Genomic DNA, 21,131 nt, shown 5'->3' with positions numbered 1-21,131 from the left:
CATATTCAAATATTTTAAGTCGTGTAGCATTGCTTGATGCCCCTCATTTTTTAACCTTTTAGTTGAGATATGCATTTGTGATAATGTAAAATTTTAACTGCACAGTTTGGTGAATTTTACATATGTATACATTCATAGAAGTGCCACTCAGAGCAAGGTATAAAATATTCCCAGTACTGTAGCAGGTTGCTAGTGCCCTTTCTCAGGAATTAACACTCGCATTTACCAGCAGAAGGGAATTCTTTCTCTCATTCAGTTTGGTCTGTTCTTGAAATTCAAATGCTACATACTCTTTTGTGCTTGATTTTTTACTCAACTTCACATCTATATTTCTTTGTGTGTCAGTAATTTGTTCTTTGTTATTCCTGAATAGTATTTCATTGTGTGAATATGCCATGAATTATTTACCCATTTTCCTGCTAATGAACATTTGAGTTTTTCCAGTTTTTGCTATGTTGAATAAAGCTGCTATGAATATTCTTAGACATGTCTTTTGGTGAACATATGCAGTCCCTTCTCTTGGATATATACCTAAGAGGGAAATTCCTGGATCATGGGGTACATTTATGTTGCTGCCTTAGTGGATACTGCCAAAAAGTTTGCCAAGGTGTTGATATCAAATTTATACTCCCAGCAGCATATATAAAAGTTCCTGTTGACTCTAGGTCTTCTTCAAAACTTGGTAATGTCAATCTTTTGCAGCTTAGCCATTCTAGTGTGTGTATAATGATTATCTTATGTGGTTTTATTTGCATTTTCCTGATAAGTAAAGATGTTGACCACCTTTTTACATAGGCTTTTTGTTGTTCATTTGTTTGTTTTACCATTTGGATGTCTTCTGTTATGAACTGCCTGTTCAAGGCTTTTGCCCACTTTTTTAATTGGGTCATTTGTTTTGTCCTATTAATTTGTAGCAATTCTTATGCTGAATATGAGCTTTTTGTCAGGTCTTTCTATACAAAATATCTTGGAGTCTGTGGCTTACACTGTAGTCTTTTAATAGTGTTTTTGATGAAGAGAAATTCTGAATTTCAGTGAAGCATAATTTGTAGGTTATTCTATTTTATGGTTAGTGCTTTTAGTGTCCTGTTTGTTAACTGCATTCTCCCTCATGGTCCTAAAGACTTTTAAAATATACTACCATTGGATATAGTAGTCTCTGATGAATCTGGTATTTTGATAAATAAGATAAACTTTGCATCATACTGTATTTTTATTAGTTCCTGAGGTCTCACCTACTTTTATTCATATGACTTAGATCCGATTTCTCAGGTATAATGATTTGGCGCTACTATGAATGACAAACTGAGTTTCCGATGTGTTGCTGCTGTTTTTTCTTAGGAAAGTGTAAAACCCAATATGTAATCCAAAGTGCTAAACTTGGGCATACACATTTTGCTGTATATGTTCAAAGAAGTAGTAACTAGTTGAAAACTATTTGTTAAGAAAGCAACACATGTATGGTCAGTGATTTCATCATACAATATTTGTCATTCTAAGAAGCAGCACACACACACACACACACAGGCAGAGAATTTTCTTACACTACTTTAAATCTTTTGTGGATTTTTTCACATTTTAAAAAGTTTTTATTGTACAATTTGGAATTTAGTTAAAAGGAAAGAGAATAATATAATGAACTCCCACCTACCCATCAATCAGCTTTTAACATTTACCAGTATTTTTCTAATTTGATTTCTCTCTCATACATCATTTTTCTAGACTATTTTAAAGAAAATCCCAGGCATCTTATTATTTTCTGCAAATACTTTATGAATCTCTAACTTTAAATCTTTTTTGTGTGTGTAATTGCCATTCCATGATCACATCCAACAAAATGAACAATAATTTCTTCAGTATCTAATATCTAGTTCATATTTAGATGTCTTATTTGTCACCAAGTTGCCTTTTTATAGTTGTTGTTTTTCAAATTAGAATCCTAACAAGACCTCATGTTCTTAAATCTCTTCTGTCTCAGTGGATAATAAATTATAACTTTCTGACTTGGTAAAGTTAAAGAGCATGAGTACCCTTGACATATGAAAATACAAGTAATTTCTCCTTTGTTTCTGTTCCTCTACTCTCTACTTTAGGTATGTTAAACTCACAGTGTATCAAGAAAATATTTTGAAATAGACCACCCAGTGGAATTAGTTTATCACTATCTATTAAGTTTTTCTTAGACAACTAATTTAGGTGAAATTTGTTTATCTCTTTGGCAAATGTATATTCTACAATGTTTCAGATGGCTCTTGAGTACCATAGAACATTTCTGTCAAAATTATGTACATATCCAAACAAATAGCATGTATTTGCCTATAGCTTGGTAGCTCTTGATATCAAATTACTATGTTAAATTATATATGACGTTCAAACTAGTACAAGTTTATAATGCTGTCATGTCACAATCAAGATTGAATGGCGTCATAAATCATGAAGTTTCTCTTGTCATATCTTCCTTTATAGAAAACAGTATTTTGTGTTTTAATTCCAGTTCTTATAGGAGTTAGAATAAATCTCCAGAATGTGTGTTCTTCTTGTGTTTATCCCTTGATTAGTAATATCTGTGCATATCGTACATGAAAATAAAATCCATTCTCATGTGTACTTTCCTTTTTCTTTTTACTAATTTTCCATTTATACTAAAACTTCTAATAAGATCTTTAATAGGAAAAAGAATAAAAACATACATAGCGTTATTTATTTATTGGTTTTAAAGCTGATTCTTCCCAAACATACATATTTCCTCTAGCCTTCATATTTTATATGATGTTTATATTATATTAAGCGTTAATATAAGTATAACCATTAAGTCACATGAAAAATGATAAAACATTTGATATAGAAAAATGTCATTTGACAAATAATTTTCACATATTTCTCACATTTTATCTCATAACTCTGGTGAGTAGATAGGCAGGTACTTTTACCTTTATTTTATAGATGAACATTGGCCTCAAAGATTTTGAGTTTTTTGCCCAAATTATCATCAGTTACAACTGGACCTGCATTTGGATTTTCTTTCTTATAGTCCAGTTGTCATTCCATGAAACCATTACTCTTCATGGGCTTGAGATATTTTCCTTTCAGTAATGCTGAAAATTGTGTTCCAGTCCTCACTTAATTCTTGGATAATTAGTTGAGGCTTTTCGTCTTTAATCACTGGAAATTTTTTGGAAATGTTTTCAAAACTTTCTGAAAACTGATCTTTTAGTATTATTAATAGCAGCTAAGCAAATTATAAGCAATTCACTTTAAGTAATGGGAGTTCAAGCATGCATTTGTTAAGCAGTGAAAGCAGAAAATACAGGGATTCTCTAGAATCTTTTCTTCCATGAAATTCATTAAATGTGATTTTTCTTTTTCAGTATGAAATGTTAGTGGCATTTTAACCAAGAGAAGTCGAACAGATGACTTAATTCCTAACAACATTTCATTTGTGTGGATATTTTGTTTGTTTGTTTTCTAGTGGCTTTTCATGGCCTACCACTGAAAATCAAGAAGGAACCCCACAGTCCATGTTCAGAACTAGGCTCTGCCTGCAGTCAGGAGCAGCCCTTTAAATTCAGCTATGGAGAGAAGTGCCTGTATAATGTCAGGTAAAGCCATCAGATGTATAGCGAGGGTGGTGGTTCTTACTAAAGCAAAAAATCCGGAATAATATCAATTCTCAAGTTCTGTTTTATCTGAGTTATATCTTCAGCACATAACAAGCTCATTAGCTAATGTGTTTAGCTGAACTCTGAAGAACCGTACACCATCCGATCAAACACTTTTAGAATCATTTTAAAGCAATAATTTTCATCCAAATCGTTAGTTGCTTTTCTACTGTAGTGATGCATCCTGGGTTTGAAAAGAGGGTCTTACTTGGCATGAACAGCTATTGAAAGTTCTGATTAGAATGGATGCATTATGCACTTTAGATAGAGTCTGTAGAAAAAAATGAAACATTTGGCAGGTCTGAGCAGTACATTAGTTATCTGACAGGCTTTGCAGATGATCTATAAGATGCGTTCATGGAGAATTGCAATAAAGTTAGTATTTTATAAGGCTTAGTACAAGCTATTATCTATTAAAAAGCCAGTTGTTCCTTTTGATGATAATAAAGGGTGGAGCAGTAAAATTACTTTGTTCATTTGTTAGAAGATTTGATAACATATATGTTCATTAAAAACCCTTCACAGTAAATTGCATTCTGTTACTTTTCATATTGGCCTCTAATTGCATGAGGAGAAGTTGGCTCTGTATATTGAGTATCATTATTCTCAATTACAGTAGAAACGTAGTTCTTAAAAGGAGCTCATTTGGAAACTTATAAAAATGATTACAAATATTTGCAGTTTTAGAAGTTAACATAGATTCAAGTTCATATACATTATGATCCAAAAAAGTGTTCTGTATTCTCATATATTTACAGCATGTAATGTTATGTCCAAGATACCTAAGATTCAAGAAACTTAGATTTGTGCAATCTCATGGCAGCTGACCATTGTTGGGATATTTTATTGCTATTTGTTCTTGCAAACTTGTCTTTTATATCTGCTTTTCTATGAGGATCACCAGAGCCTGAAATTATGAGCCAGCTCACTTGAAACTGCAAAGCTTTTATTTAAAAAGATCTCTTGTAGAAGCCATTAAAGCACACTGAGTTCAGTTAAAATCATGTTGATCAATCTGAGTTTTATTTATAGTGTTTTTAAATTTTGCATTTTCTCTTTAAGAGTACTGTATATTCACAGAATAGTTATTTAACATACTGAAAAATTTCAAGTTAATGAACCAGATAGGTAAAGAATTGTCATTGCATCTCAGCATTGATCAGAAGTGTGATTATGAAATTGCATCTGCTTTGTATGACCTGTCTGACATTCATAAATTAATAGTAGACGAATCACCTGAATATTTTGAGGTCCTTCTTGGGACCAATAATTTCCACAGTGATATATGGATTAAACCCTAGTACTTCCATTTCTGTATGAACAATATAACACTCAATACAGTATTTCATGGAGAAAAAAAAGTAGTGTCCTGGGGCAGAAGATAGATAATTTTTTTTCTTTTTACATGGGAATAAGACAGGCAAACTATTTTGTAGAAGAAGGGGTTTCTCATTCAGAAATATTGGTAAAGGAAATAGGTAGAACCAAACATAATATGAGTACTGTTGACTTTGCTTTAAAGCCAACAGTTGACTTCTCTACACTTCTGTGAAGTATTTTTGCGCTTGGATGTAATTCTGTGGTATAGATGTAGCAACTGAATAAATTATTTCAGAAGTTAACCCAAAAAGAGTGTTTCTTTTTTAAAAAGGAAAAACTATGTATTGATAATCACTCTTTATTTAAAAGATATATTATTTTAACCTAGAAATACCTTTCTTATTCAGAAATTTAAGTAAAATTTATTCTTAGTAAAATATTTTTTAGATTATAAAAATTAGTTAAATCATATTCCCAAGAGGAAATGCAACAAAGGAGAGCAACTTAAATCCATAGTATATATAAAAACAAGCTTACTCATTTTATTCCTTGGTAATTTTGTTTAAAAGTTAGACTATGACAATAGGATTTTCTTTTTAAGAATCTCATTTTGTACCTATTTTTTTTTAATATTTTATTTATTTATTTGACAGAGAGAGACACAGTGAGAGAGGGAACACAAGCAGGGGGAGTGGGAGAGGGAGAAGCAGACTCCCCGCTGAGCAGGGAGCCCGATGCGGGGCTCGATCCCAGGACCCTGGGATCCTGACCAGAGCCAAAGGCAGACGCTTAACGACTGAGCCATCCAGGCGCCTTTGTACCTATTTTTATACTCCAAGAAAGTTTAACTATATCAGAGACATTTTAATTTGCCTCATTACTCTTTATTATCCCATGTGAGGAAGTTAATGCCAGGCATCATTTATTTCATATTAAAAAATGAAAATAAGACGAAAGGATTGCCTTCTTAAGAATTTTATCATAAATAAAGGCAAGCCAGGATTGGTCTCCATCTTATGAAACTGAGGTTAGTGTCTTGTTCTAAAATCTTATGTAATATGGAAAATATGGAACAATGATAGTATCAGAAATATTTAATGATTTAGAAAAGATCTATCCAACTTGCTCAAGGAAACATACCAAGAATAGATACATCAATAATTATTTCCATAGTTCCAGTGCTGTCATAGACAGTGATTTTTCCGTATACTAAGTTGTTTGGGTAGGTATTAAAATATGTGTTTTATATTTATGCTAATACCGAGTTATATATTAATTATCCTATTTTCTGTGTAAGTGGTGGGTGATTCTGCAGATTACATGTTTTAGGATTATAAAAAACCAATACTTACAGAATTCTCACTTCCTTATGACTTGAGCCTAGAATATTTTTTGCTTTTCTTGGGTTGGAAGAAAAATTGTTTAATCGTTCCAAAGAAACAGATGTTCTCTTCTGTTTTGTTCCTTGGGTAGTGCCTATGATCAGAAGCCACAAGTGGGAATGAGGCCCTCCAACCCCCCAACACCGTCCAGCACCCCAGTATCCCCACTACATCATGCATCTCCAAACTCCACTCACACTCCGAAGCCTGACCGCGCCTTCCCAGCTCACCTCCCTCCTTCGCAGCCCATACAAGACAGCAGCTACCCCATGGACCACAGGTAAACTGCAAGTACTATATATTTTTTAATGTTTTTAGCATCTTGGAAGAAAGGTCTATTACTAATTCCTAAGACCTATGGCAGATTTAAGGTGAGCCTATTAATTTTGCACATCTTTGCAAAATATTTTTAGAAAGAGCTTGCCCTATCCATAGTTACAAATAATTTGTGGAGAAGGTCATTTATAAACATTCCTTTTATAAACATTTAAATTGGTTGCTACAGTGGAAAATTAATCTATATACCGGCATTTGAACATTTCCCTTTCGCTTTGCCTGAATTAAATTGCCTCACTTAAACTTTAAATCAGATCATCCCATTTTTATGAGCATATGTGTGTACTTGTTCTATAAAGTTAGGAGACTAATTTTAGTAGGTGGCTTATGGATTTAGGTTCTTTACCTTAGATTGAATGGTTTAGCTGTACATAGTTTTGCAGAATAGAACTTATTTGATTAAAACTATTTTCCATCCTTTCCAAGTGGTGAATATTTAATGGCAGTAGATGCATGACCCTGGACACTGAGAATATAAAGTTAAGAGATGGAGACTGAATTATTATTCCTTAGAAAGAAGGAAGGCAAGAGCCAGAACGTGGAGCTAGGGAGCATGCTGTGGTGGATAATTCTGGACTCGTAGAGATGAATTCATATTTAAATAAAATATTAGAGTACCTTTAGCACTTTTAATAATACAGCTTAAAACACAGGTTGATTGTATACAGCATCCTTCCTTTCCCTTCTTCCTTTTAATTATATGGAGCCAGTGGTGTGCTGGGAAGGATTTAACGGTGGGCCTGATGGGAGAAAAGCCCAAAGACGTCATCTATGGCATTTGATACGTCTGTGATGTAAATATTCCAACTCGGAGCTATCGTTCTGACAGCTCTGGAGGTGGAGTCAGAAAGAGATGAGTAGTAGCAACACAGCTTTATTTAGTATTTCTACCATACAGATAAAATGGACGTGAGCTCTGGAACACAATCAGTAGTAATATGTAGTAAAATAATTGGCAAGGGATGAGTTTTGAGTACCTATCGCCTTTGTTTTAATACAGTATTTAGAAAGTTATAAATTGACGTCATTTAATTCTTAATAATCCTGTGTTTAACAATTGGCTTGCCGTATTTCTGAAAATTTAACAATAAGCCAGTGCAAACTGGCTCTGACACACCATTATAAAAATAACTTAGCCAAAGGAATCCTCTGGATCAGCAGAGGAAACCAGAAGATGTGTCACTGGCAACTTTCTGAAAATACGGGAGGACTCAGATCTACTTTTTATAGGTTACTAATGTGACTCAATCTCAGATTCAGTTAACTCTCTTTTGGTATGATGGATAAGATTAAAGCAGTCTTTACAATGTGCAACTAAACCGTATCTTTGCCACCTTTGTTTCCATCACTGAGTCCTTTTGTGCTTTGGTTATGAAATGCCTCCTATGATCATTCCCTTCTCACTCCGTAGACTGGAGACCTTGTCAGACCGTGATGGTATGTGCATCTGTGTAAACAGTTTTGTAAATACAGATGAAAGAAATCTTATTGCAGGGTGGGCCATTGAACAGATGCACATTGTGCAGGACTGGAAGGGAGGAAGAGTACAAACAAAAGCAAGTCCTCTTTTGTCCACTTGCAGTGACTTCCCCGAGTCCCCCATTCGTGAGCCTCTCCCACTTGCAAGCTTGTGTTGTCGGCTGTTTGTGTGGAGCAGTTCGGGAAGGTGACTGCTGAACAGGCAGAATGCCTGGGTTTCGGTGACCTAACGTGAGAGGCTTTAGCCAAATCCATTTTAGCTTCTCTACTTGAAGTCAAATATTTGAGACTGAGAACAGCCGGCCCGGAACTAGAAGAGGGAAGCTCGGGGTCTTTTCCCACTGCCCCCCACTGAGTTTTGAGGACAGTACCAGCTGGCCAATCCCAGGAAAATCTCGGAAGCCGTATGTTTCTGAGGAGGATTTCTTGGAGGGTTCTAGCCAACCAATGACAGTTCCTCGGTTATAAATGGCAAAATTTGCTCTGGGAACAGATCCTTTCTCCAAATAGCCCCCTCCATCCCGGGCACCCCACATCACTCTGGGAATGCTTTATGGCCAACTGGGCTGCACCCTGCTTCCTTTCCTCAGGCTCATTCTGTTCCTTGGGCCAGCCCTTTGGCACTTGTCCCTGAACCCACTGTGCAGGAGCCCTGTCTCTCTTTCTCAGTGTTTCCCACCACTTATACACTGTTTTTCTGTATCCAAGAAGCATCAGCGTGCTCTCCTTACGCATTAACTCTCTTCCAGAAGCTACTTGAGTCACTTTACCTTTATCATTGCCAGTGCCTCCTAAGAATGGCACGAGACACTTGTAGCTTCCTGTGAAGGCTGCGTGTTGCATATATATGTGGTCCTCAGCAGGTACCAACGAGAATCGTGTCTACTCGTAAAAACAAATGGTTTGATTCCTTACAAAGCTTTTAGTCTAAGTATTATTAACTTCCTTTTAAGGCTTTCACAAGTGAGCTGGTTTCTTATTTTAACTTCAAGTTACAATTTTCTGATTCACTCCTTGACAGTTCTTAATGATAATTTCTGTTTCTTTTTTTGGCTAATGAAATAAGCAAGAGAAGGGAAATGAATGCAGTGCCAGTCAGCGTGTTTGGCAATATCGGAGTTTCTAAGTTTATTTTCTGCAGGTGTAGGTGGAATTTCAGTGCTTTCTATGGCAGCCAGTAAACTTAGAGTTAAATCGCGGCAGGATAGAGAGGAAGGAGTGTTTGTGGAAATGCTAAAGCGATTTGCTTTGCCCTTCTTTAGCTTTTACCTTATTTTCATTTACCAACCGTTACCAAAATTAAATGTTAACTTTCCAAATTAAAGTCTCCGGAATGCTTTTAGTGTTGGCGGGGGTGGGGGTGGGTGGGGGGGTGGTCGGTTAATAGGTTTATATTTGCTCATAGAAATGTTGAGTAGGTTATTTTTAAGCACTCTTGGGGCATTTTAGAGTACTTTTGAATCTTTAATTAATCCACATCTTTGTGGTGGGTCAATGATATTATAGATGAGAAACACAGAACCTAACGATTATGTGATTAGCCAATCGTTACACAGCATAACCGAGAAGGAAGAGAGGGACTCGCTGTCGGCCTTCTACTGAGGCCTCAGAAATTCCTCATGACCCCACAGCACAACCTGTCCCCAATCTATTCTGCTCATACATCTTCTTTCCATCAGTATATCTGATGCTCATTTGTATCAATCTGATACTTTGTTTGAAGCTATCGGAAGCTGATGTGTCCTGTACTGCAGTTTGACGGTAGAGAGGTGGTCTTTTAAAAACCAGCCTGGGCTTTAGTCTGTCTAATATTTTCCCATTTTATTTCTCACCGGAATACAATGTTATTTAGAACATTGTTGAAGATTTAAGAGTCCTGCCCATTTGAGAGGAGGGTCATTCCTCTCTTGCTTCCTCAGTAACTGATGGTAAGGGAAGGAAAACTAGTTAATAAGTAGGTTAATAAAAACCTGGTTGATTTTTTTTTGGTGTTTGTTGATTAGTGTGGTAACAATTAAGAGGCAGGGGATGTACTTTGGAATCAGATTCTGTTTTTCCTGGTTTGTTTTTTCTTGTCTATAATTACTTGAGACTCTCTTAATTTGAAAATTTGGTAAATATTCCAATTTGTTTAGAATTGGGCATTTTAGCTTGTTAGGGGGTGTGTTTTCACAAAATAATACAGTGTTCTCCTATCCCTACTCAAAGCACGCCTTTAACTCACTGTGGTGTACCAAAATGGTGCTGCAAGGGACAGTTTATCAAGGAACACAAGTCCTATTGTGATTAAAAAACATGGTACTACTGACCCAGGAAGGAAAAATCCAGTCCTTGTTAAAGATTTGCTCTTCAGGGGTGCCTGGGTGGCTCAGTTGGTTAAGCGTCTGCCTTCAGCTCCGGTCATGATCCCAGGGTCCTAGGATCAAGCCCCGCATTGAGCTCTCTGCTCAGTGGGGAGTCTGCTTCTCCCTCTGCCCCTCCCCCCAACTCATTTTCTCTTTCCACCCCCCCCAGCAAAAATAAATAAATAAATAAATAAATAAATAAATAAATAATCTTAAAAAAACAAAAGATTTGCACTTCGGGTTAATTGGTATCATGCTCATTAACAAAAAAGTTGAAAATTGTATCTGTATTTTAAGGAGTATTCCTTGTTAACTTTTTACTTAAAACATGCTCTCCTGTTTCCCAGATTTCGCCGCCAGCTCTCTGAACCCTGTAATTCTTTTCCTCCTCTGCCAACAATGCCAAGGGAAGGCCGTCCTATGTACCAACGGCAGATGTCTGAGCCAAACATCCCCTTCCCACCTCAAGGCTTTAAGCAGGAGTACCATGACCCAGTGTATGAACACAACACCATGGTTGGCGGTGCTGCCGGGCAAAGCTTCCCTCCTCCTCTGATGATTAAACAGGAACCCAGAGACTTTGCATATGATTCAGGTAGGCCCGTGCTTTAAGTTACATTTAAGACATCTTTTCACTTGTTTGTCACTTTGATTAATGTTTGCATCACATGGGGTAGCTCATGACCATTTGGTGTGGAATCTTTCTGATTTTATCCCTTCTTTGAATCTTTCTATGTGAAGCTGGACCATCAGATCATTTTGGCTTGAGCTGATGGTTGAAGTAGTGTCTAGAAACGAAACCAGTCCCAAAAAAAGGTGTAATTTGTAAAATTAGGCACACTCTCAGTCCAAGAGTGTAACATTGTAATTCTTTTCTTGATTTGGGGCTTTTTTCCATTTTGCTACTGCAGCATTATTTAATAACAATGCTTCCAGAAAGTAATATTCTTTTGTATTAGCTCATTTAGTGCTTAAAACTGTTTGTTTTTCCCTTTATTGATGGCAAGATTCCACTGGTCCAAAAGTAAGATTCTTACATATTAGAAGAAGAAGAGCAAAAATACAACGTCTGAGTTTCAGAATGGTTTATTCGTAGAGCTCAGCTTTGGTGTCACTGAGCCAGAAAGCCCCGCCCCTCCCAGAGAAGTTTATTAAGATGGAGAAAAAAGGGGGTCTTCTGAAAGTAAGGAAATGTAAATTGGTTACGAGTATTATCACCAACTTCGCCAACATGTGACCTTGAGACTTTAGAAGAATTATGTAACTCCTCTCACTTTCACCCATTACAATCTCAAAATCAGGATGTCTGCTTTTCAGATATCTCAGGAATTTTGAAAGAAAGTATGAAATCAAAGCTAATGCTTATAAGAAGTGTACAATGTTCCTATAAAACGTTATTAACATTATTGTAACATGTGAATAGATGGTTGTGGACTTGGAAATACTTGAAAACAATGTAATTTCCTCTTGTTTAGATGCAACGTTATGGTTGTTCTTTGAGAGGGGACTGTTGCTCCTCTAGGAATAACTGCTGAGTTTTTCTATCAGTTCTAGTTGAGGAAAGAAAATTATCTCTAATTTGACTTTTTAACTTGCATAAAATTACCTGCTTTTTATAAACTGCTCTTGAAGCTCAGCAAAGGGGAGCCCTACAACTCAGAGGAGCCCTACAATTCAGAGTCTCCCTTTGGCCACCCTTCTTCTTTGGGCAAGAGGTTCAAAGGATTGTCAGAGGACTTGCCTACTCGGAGGTCAGACCTCCACCTTTAGAAAGAGCACCAGCTACCAAGGACCCATGAATTCCCTGCCTCACAGGCCCTAAGTCCACTTCCAGAGCCTGAGCAGTTTCATCCCAGGCTTAGTTTTCTGAAGGCAGAGCACATTACTCCTGTGTACACTCCGAGGTCCAAAGAAGTAGCCACCAGGTAGCTATTTGTAGCTGAATGAGGATGGAGCTTGCATGCACCCCTTTGCCTGCGTGTGAGGCCCCCATGGTATGTGGCGCAATGTGGGGTTATGGGGATAGGAAAAGAAGCAGGAAGCAGGGTGAGCCGGGGTCTGAAGACTAGAAGCTGGTTCCCTACCATCCTATTCCAGGGCTAATCTCAGAGATTTCCTCAAATTCTAAATTTGATGTGGCCTTCCATTTGTTGTGAATGGTATATTTTCAAGGCATGGGAGGAGAAAACATTTATTTATCTGTTTGTTGGTTGGTTTACAATTAAAAAAAAATTAAACATATGGCATGAGGGCCTTTATTTGAATGCTTGCCTCTCACGCTCTGTAATTTGGAGACTAAGTGTACCTGAAATGTACCATAGTTTCATGTTTAGAACTTTGTATATTTGTCCATAGTTTCTGTCCATAATTCTGTCCTATTATCTAATAATTTTATAGATGGGATTCATTTTTCTCTATAAATTTCAAATCCTTTTAACTGATCTTCTCTTCCCCCCTCAAACCATATTTTTATTTGCTGCACGGTTTTTTGAAGTCACCATGATTTCAAGAAACTTTACATAGAAAATACATATAAAATAGCCCAAATAATTTGTTCAAAAGGACTTATAGGGCATAACATTTAGAGAGTATCTGTGTGTTCTAGAAATGTTTTTATGTGTATAATTTAGCAAGATTGATATTGAAACCATTTTCTTGATTCTATAGTTAGCTCCATATAGATCTCTTTTCCTCATATTTATGTAACATGTAAAATTACGTATAACATGGTATTGAGCATAGGTACCTTTTCTTGAGAAGATGCATTATTAGTGGGCCATACATAATATGAACTTCAGAATCAGTCACTGTCCGACCCTCAAAAGCACAGATGTAGCCTAAAAAGCATAGGGCCTAGCTTAGCTCAGGCTGCTCTAATAAACTACCATCAACCAGGAAGCTTAAACAACACACATTTATTCCTCACAGTTCTGCAAGCTGGGAAGTCCCAAGGTCAAGGTGCCGGCAGATTTCATGCCTGGGAAGGATCCTCTTCCTGCCTTGCAGATGGCCACTTTCTCACTGTGTCCCTTATGTGACAGAGAGTAAGCGAGCTCTGATCCCTCTTCCTCTTCTTCTAAGGGCACTGATTCCATCATGGGGTCCCACCCTCCTGATTTAATCCGACCCTTATTCCCTCTCTTGGGGCCCCATCTCCAAATACGATCACACCGGGCATCAGGGCATCTACAGTGAATTGTGGGGGACATAATCATTCTGTCCATAACTGTCCAGTATCCTATTTTAGAGGGATGTAGGGCATGTCTTCTGTTAAGTGTACCACAATTAAATAATAATAAATAAATAATAAAATACCTTGCAAATGACTTGTAGAATAGTTGTTTAACTTTTGGGAAGCTGTTAATTTAGATTCCTTTCTTCCCTCTAAATTCTATTGCGGATTGCTAAAGAAGTTGTATGGCACCTTGGAATTCTAATTTCAGTATTGCCAATAGGATACAGTTTTGTTTTGTTTGAATAGTTAAGTCCTAAAATTGTGTCTTCTGGTTGTGGTCTAAAAAAAAACTTCAGTAACAGTGTGTAACCAGGGCCTGTGAAAAATTAATATGCAAGTATCAAAATGTATTTCCCTGGCCACTAAGTTGCTGCAATTGAGTTGGTTGACATGTCTGTATATGTCATACATTCATACATTGCAATCAACAAGTATGATCTCCAAATATTTTGTTTTGTGGTCATTCGTTCTTTCATTCTTGCTGAGAGCACATTAAATAATCTTTTTAGGGAATCTAATGTACTTATCGCTGGATCATTGATTTCTTGGTTCACTTACTGAGGTTGAGCAAATGGGACATTAGAAAATAGTTTATGTGATTTAAGAACAATGCGGAAACGTTTCATAGTTTACTTAGCATCTGTGATCCAAAGGTTTTCCTTTCAGAAGGCCTCTAGAACTCTTTATTGCTTAATTCAATATAACATAAATGTTGTGAAAATAAAAAGAAGCTTTGTAAGTGAAAAGGCAGCATGATTATGCTCTAATAAAGCCTGACATTAATTATGACATGGGAAATGGAAGGTCTATTAGTTATAATTATAATTACAGGAATGTAATTTCAACTGCCGAGTATTCAAGCTAAAAAAAATGCAAAATATTATGTTAGTTGAGTAGAAATTTTTATTCAGGAGAAGAGGAGAAAACCTGTATCAGAGGACACTTGGAGAAGATAAAAAAAGTGAATTTAGGGACAATTTGGTGACCTCGTAGAGTGTGATCACGATTATATTAGGATATTGAGTTCTAAATAATCACATCTGTTATTATTGTTTTCTTTCTCATCTTCTCTAGCCTAATAATACTGCACAAAGCAGTACATGGGTTTTTTTGTTAGTTGGTTTGTTTTTCCTGAATCCAACATGATTTTCTCTTTCTTGCCCTAACGGCCAAGTGACTACATTAATTGAATGTGCATTGAATGCTTCCATGGGAGTTCCTTATGCAGTGCCCCACTTTCATAGAATCATAGTTATTTTTATATTTTATATTTCCCATTTTCATGTTTGCATATGAGGTTTTGCAGATTCACGATACCCAAGAAGGCAAATATTTTATATATTCAGAGCAACATATTTCATTGGAGTTGTTTGTGTTAGTTGATTCTTTCTTTCTTTCCCTTCCTTCTCTCCTTCCTTCCTTGTAGTTTACATGGTAGTATTTTTAGGGGGGTGGTGGGAAGATTAAACTAAAGTTTGGTTCAAGAAAATATCAGCACACAATGTTCATACGCTGTAATCTGGTCATTTCACCCTGGAAATTATGTTAGGGAATAGAAAGCACAATGAATGTTTGAGTGAGAGAGAAATGTTACAAATATATAGTAATTGAAAGGTAGGATAAGTTATAGCTATCCATTAGAGAAATATTATGCAGCCATTTGAAGTCAGGTTTAAAAAAAAATATTAAAAAAAAATTTAATAAGGGGCACCTGGCTGGTTCAGTTGCTAGTGCTTGTGACTCTTGACCTCAGGGTTGTGAGCTTGAGCCCCATGTTGGGTATAGAGATTACTTAAGAATAAAATCTTAAAAAAATTTAATGAAATGAAACCTGAGTAAAAAAGAATATTACGTATGTAATGTATGGCTCATTCAAAATAAGACCCAATACAGACATACTGTGGCTCTATATGGGTGATGATATTCTAAGCAATTTCTATTTTGTCTGTAAAGTGCTTGGCATTTTAACCATGCTTAGGTACCACTTTTCTAATCAGACAGAATAAGTATTATATTTTAAAATATCAACCCATTTGGAGTTGCAGAAGTGTCCAGTCCTTTAAGTGAAAAGAGTGCTAAGTAAAGGATGATATTATAGTCTCACATGATGCAAAGCTAACTGATTTGCTATTAGTTTGTGTCCAGTAGTGCCTTAGAGGTGGGAGCAAAATTATTATGCTACTTCGTGGGTTTCCAGTTCATCCCTGCGTGGTGTTTGCAATCCACAATTAGTGCTTTGTTCCTTTGCATTTTGGGATACACAAAAAATCTCAACCTAAGAGTTGACTGGAGGGGTAGTACATTAATAAGATGTTTTTAGCCCTCAGGGCCTATTCTATTACTCTCCTTAGTTTAAACGATGCCTCCCAGCCAAGAGGTGGAGCAGTTTAAGAGCTGGGGATGGAGAGGGGGAAAGGAGAACTTTCAAGGGCAGGAAGAAAGTTGCTGAAATCAGAAAATGGCAGACAAGGTTTGAGCTTCAGGAGAGGAAGAAGTCAAAGGAGAGGGTAGTGGAGAAAGCTGACATCATGTGTCTCCTGAAGAAAATGTTTTATATATATATTTTATCATGTTCAGTTAGCCACTGTATAGTACATCATTAGTTTTTGGTATAGTGTTCAATGATTCATTAGTTGTTTTATATTTTTTAATGATGTTTTGTAGGGCTACTCTGCTGGTACTGAAGGCCTTCAGTTTGGAGGCATATAACACATATGGTAGCGAGTGTTGTGAATGCTGATTTTAAATTGGGAAATTGACACAAAGAGTTGTTTCACAGAATTAGAAAATTTTAAACTCCTGAAAGCTCTTGGGTATTATCTAGTTCACATTCCTTCCCCACGCCTCAGTTGTACAGATAAAATGCCTGAGGCTCATTCCTATTAACTTATCTCCAGGTACACAGGTATTTTGTGAAACAGTTAAAACTGGAACCAAAATTTTCTTAGTTTAGTACACTGTTCACCACTGTCTTTCTACATAGTTGTCCAAAATAAAGTACTTTAGTCCACCATTTCTTACCTATGTTATTGATCCTATACTCTAATTTTTGGATTCAGTTTCTCTGTGGTTTGTCAAAACTCTACCTGATTCAGAGCAATGAAATTATCTGCACTGAGACCTAATGTGTGTTTTTCCTTTACATTAGATGGTCCCCAAATTTTATTCTAATTATTAGGTGTTCACTGTTGTAAGAGAGGAAACTATGGGACCTTCAGTGACATTTAGGATTAAAATGCATTCTGTTTCTTTTTAAAAAAATATAAACATTGTCAATAGTTGAGATTGTCAAAGAAGTGACTTTCCATAATAGGTCTTCTGGAAAAGGCTTAGTAATAATTAGAAGGAAAAGTTAGCTAATTAACAGATCATCCAGCTCTAAAATGCTTGGATTATATATGAACTTTGAGTTTATCTGAGCCTTCTTATTGGGTATCACCCATTCTTTGTTAAAAGTTTTGGTAGCTCAGAGCGCCTGGCTGGCTCAGTCAGTGGAGCATTAAACTCTTGATCACGGGGCTATAAGTTCCAGCCCCATGTTGGGTGTAGAGATTACTTAAAAATAAATCTTAAAAAAAATTTTTTTTTGATAGCTCTCAAAGGCTTAGAATTTAACTTGAGCAGTCATTTTCAAACTTTTATCAGCTGAATCCATTTTTTCTCCAGAAATCTTATGAGGGACTGCATTATATAAAACAGATACAAGGAAAGCTTACATCTGGAAGAATATGGTAGGACTTTTCCATCCTCCATTTTTAAATCCATTCTTCATCCAAGCAACCTTCCCAAGTTCCCCCATATCCTTCTTTGTCACCTTAGGACTTTAGTAAAAGCCAATAGACAAGCCTTCATAAATTTAAAGAAAGATTTTCTGTCTTTAGCATGTGAAAAAATTGTATATAGGTAGAGAAATGATGAAATAAATACTGAAAACATATTTACCTCATGTTAAGTATGTGAAAACTAAGAACATATTCAACTCTCAGCTGTCAGAGCTGACAAATATATCTGGTCCTCATATAGGCCCAAGCTGGCACTTTAGACAAAGAGAGTTAAATATAAATCCTCTTGGGTTTCTAAAATGGCAGGGGAGGAAGATTTTTCCATTGTCACTCTTATTCTGTGCTTTTGCTGTGTTGGTGGCTACTCATTTTAGTCAAATCGTAGGAAAAGTAGTCAAGTCATTTTTATTTATTTATTTTTTTTTTAAAGATTTTATTTGAGAGAGAGACAGAGGGCATGAGAAGGGGGGAGGGTCAGAGGGTCATCTGCTCCCCGATGAGCAGAGAGCCAGACATGGGACTCGATCCTGGGACTCCAGGATCATGACCTGAGCTGAAGGCAGTCGCTTAGCCGACTGAACCACCCAGGCACCCTGGTCAAGTAATTTTTAATGCTGTTTCTAGTAAGCCTTGCTTGGGGTTCCCCTTGTGAAGTTTATAATAAGGTTTTAAAGTTACAGGTTGGAATCAGTGGATGACAGAGCAAGATGAACGTAATTATTTTCTGCAGCCACATGGAAATATAAATAAATAGTGTTTTATGAGTTTGGAGCAGATTCTTCAGGGCCTCCGTCGACTGATTCCACTGACAGAAAATTTCAAAAAAGTGAAAACAAGAGAACAAAATTCAGAAGACCACAATTACCTAGTAGTTTAGCTCTAAACTATTACCAGAATGAGTGTTACCACTACTACGACTAGAGTAGTATCTCACAAATTTTGTCATCAGCGTTTATTATTTTTAAATGATTTTTATTATTTATTTACAAGAGGAGATATGTATTTTAGAGAAATTGACCTCATGCATATTTTCTAATAAATCTTCTTACATCTTTTCTGGACAATTGAGTTACACATAAATAAACAACCAAACATATTGTTCAAGAAACACAAGGAATGTAGTGATTACAAAAGGAAACTGTTGAAAAATGCTAATTAAAGTCAGACGGAACAGAGGGAGTAAGAGCTCCTGATACTTACTTTAAATGCCCAGGCTTGCCATAAACCAGCAGGCTTCCTCATCTCCAAAATGGAAGGTCCTATGGCCAATAATGATAATTTTAAAATTTCTAAATATGAAATATTACATTTGAAAATATTCAGCTTAATTTCATCACTTATTTACATATCGTTGAACCACCTCAAGTAGAAGAAAAAAAATTTAAGGCCTTGAATAAAGAGTGTCGTTTAGGAATTAATAATTCACTGTATGTTCACTCGTCAGTGGTCTTGCCTCTGTTCCATATTTTCTCTGGCTGGGAGATTGTAGAATTCTTTATTATCTCCCCGCCTGGCTCTGTCAGATATTTCAATTCTGAATTCTAAAATATGTTGGTAACTTTATTCTCTCCTCTTTTATTTGTCGGATATTAGAAATTGGAAGGTACATATTAAATTGTCATGACGCCACAGTAGATAATCCTTCACAGGTTTAAAACCAAAGACTAGGCATCTTTTATGTTTCTCTTCATTCCTTCTTCAACAGGCATGGTAAAAATTTCATGAGAAATTGTGTGGAGATGTATACAGAGATTGTTGACTGCAACTGTTTTCCCGTATGGCTTTAGGCCCCTGGAAGAGAGAAGTGGTTTCTTCCCTCTGGAGTCAAGGACCAAGTTACAGATGGCTGATAAAACCTATTATGTGCTTAACAGTGTTTGGTATACGATTGACTCTTCACAAATCATTCCCATAATTGCTCATAAATAGCTTTTTTCCTTCTAAAACTCTAGATATTTTTAGGCATTACCATCTTTAGTAATTTCCAGTGCAGTGATGATTATGGTTTCATGAACTTTGGCTTTTTGTACCTGATATTTAACACTCCCAAAGGCCAAACCTTGGCCCTATTCCATTAGTAAGCATCATTTGCTTATGGCTACATTTTCTCCTAAAACATGGCAGCTCATTGTTTTTTTCCATCCTAACTTTAAAACTATTGCTTCAAGAAATTCAGCTGGAGAATCACTTGGGAATTTAAAGGAATGAGCTATTGATCCTTCAGAAAATGTTAACATTCTGTTTCTCTAACATCCAAAGATAATTTTCTTTTACTCAGCCAGTGATTTGTGGACTAGTGGATCACTTAGTCTCTGATTTTTAGGTGCTTCACTTGTGAAAAGTGACGGTGATATCTTCCTAATTGATTTTGTTATTACAGTAGAGGTCAGGGATTGGCCTCACAACCTGACTTTGCTTTTTATTGCCCCGTGTGCCTCATATGGGTTTTCCTCACTTTTCTGAGTTAAAATAGCAAATCTCCCAAAACAGTACTCTGGTCCACTCTATCGCTTTTTCTAAGAAATACTTAAATATGCTCTAAATCTACAGTTACAGTAAGTGGCACTGGCTAGTGATTTGATTTGAGAATTGAGACTATGGTCTGGATTTACTCTTTATGCATTAACACAGGTCAAATGGACAGGGACTGCATTTTAAGTCAGTAATGGAAGGCTGAAGGCTGTCTTAAACCAATCATATCAGTTTTACCCATGACTGATTGATCCCTGGGGGCAGAGCCCTGGAAGCATTTGTCTTACATGAATGGACTCTATAGAGCCTGGAGTTTCATTCATAAAATGGAGACTGAAAGGAAACACACACGCGCACACACACACACACACACACACATACACACACTGTTACTCTCTGGAATGTCCATTTATACAGAGCTGAAGGGTGTAGTGTTCCATCAGCTGCTGCTTTTGCCAGTTGACTGGAAGTAATGATTAATGCTCATTGGTTCTGCCTGCATGTAACCCAACACTATTTATGGCCTTGCAGTGTTCCTAATGTATAGTGAATGAGAAGACAACATTCTCAAATCAGAAACATAAACAGGAACTGGTGGGTCTGAATTCCATTCAAATATGTCATTTCAGCCACACAGTGTTTGTCTAACTTGGATTTTACAGGCAGGAAAGGGGGAAGGGAGGGATAATCTGCTTGTGACTTGTACTAACAACAAAAAAGGGAATTAAAAGGGGGAGGGGAAGAGGAGTTTTATAGTGTGGGATTTTTAGTTTCTTTTTAAAGAAAACCATCAGGATGTTTAGGCCAGAACTGCTTATTGCAAGTGGACGAAATGAACATACAACTGTTTTTATATGTGCAACCAAGATTTGAAATTAAATGAAACAGTTTAAGGATGCCTATTTGGGTCTGTGTGTGTGTGTGTGTGTGTGTGTGTGTGTGTGTGTACGGACGTGCGCATGTGCGTACGTGTGTTTCGTGAATGTGAACAAGAGAGGTAAGATAAATATTATTTATTTTTTTAAAAGTACTTGAATATAGATTTTTAATTATAGAATGTGGTTATAGAATTTTTTTTTCACTTATAGGATTTGTATACTTAAGTGAGTTACTATTTAATA

At 36.4% G+C, this 21,131-nt stretch overlaps 1 protein-coding gene across 8 annotated transcripts in view; it reads left to right on the top strand.

Moving 5' to 3' along the window:
* Positions 1–21,131, top strand: part of ETV1 (ETS variant transcription factor 1) — a 96,041-nt gene that overhangs the window by 45,118 nt on the left and 29,792 nt on the right. For all 8 annotated transcript variants that reach the window (XM_027574052.2, XM_027574053.2, XM_027574051.2 and 5 more), the window contains 3 exons: positions 3,470–3,599; positions 6,453–6,641; positions 10,869–11,116. In XM_027574052.2, coding sequence (XP_027429853.1) covers positions 3,470–3,599; positions 6,453–6,641; positions 10,869–11,116 — 567 coding nt within the window. The remainder of the gene's footprint in view (positions 1–3,469; positions 3,600–6,452; positions 6,642–10,868; positions 11,117–21,131) is intronic.

This window comes from Zalophus californianus, chromosome 12 (genome assembly GCF_009762305.2).
Source record: "Zalophus californianus isolate mZalCal1 chromosome 12, mZalCal1.pri.v2, whole genome shotgun sequence".
NCBI lineage: Eukaryota > Metazoa > Chordata > Mammalia > Carnivora > Otariidae > Zalophus > Zalophus californianus.
The sequence above is the reverse complement of the archived record's forward strand: the minus strand, read 5'-3'. Positions and strand labels throughout refer to the sequence as shown.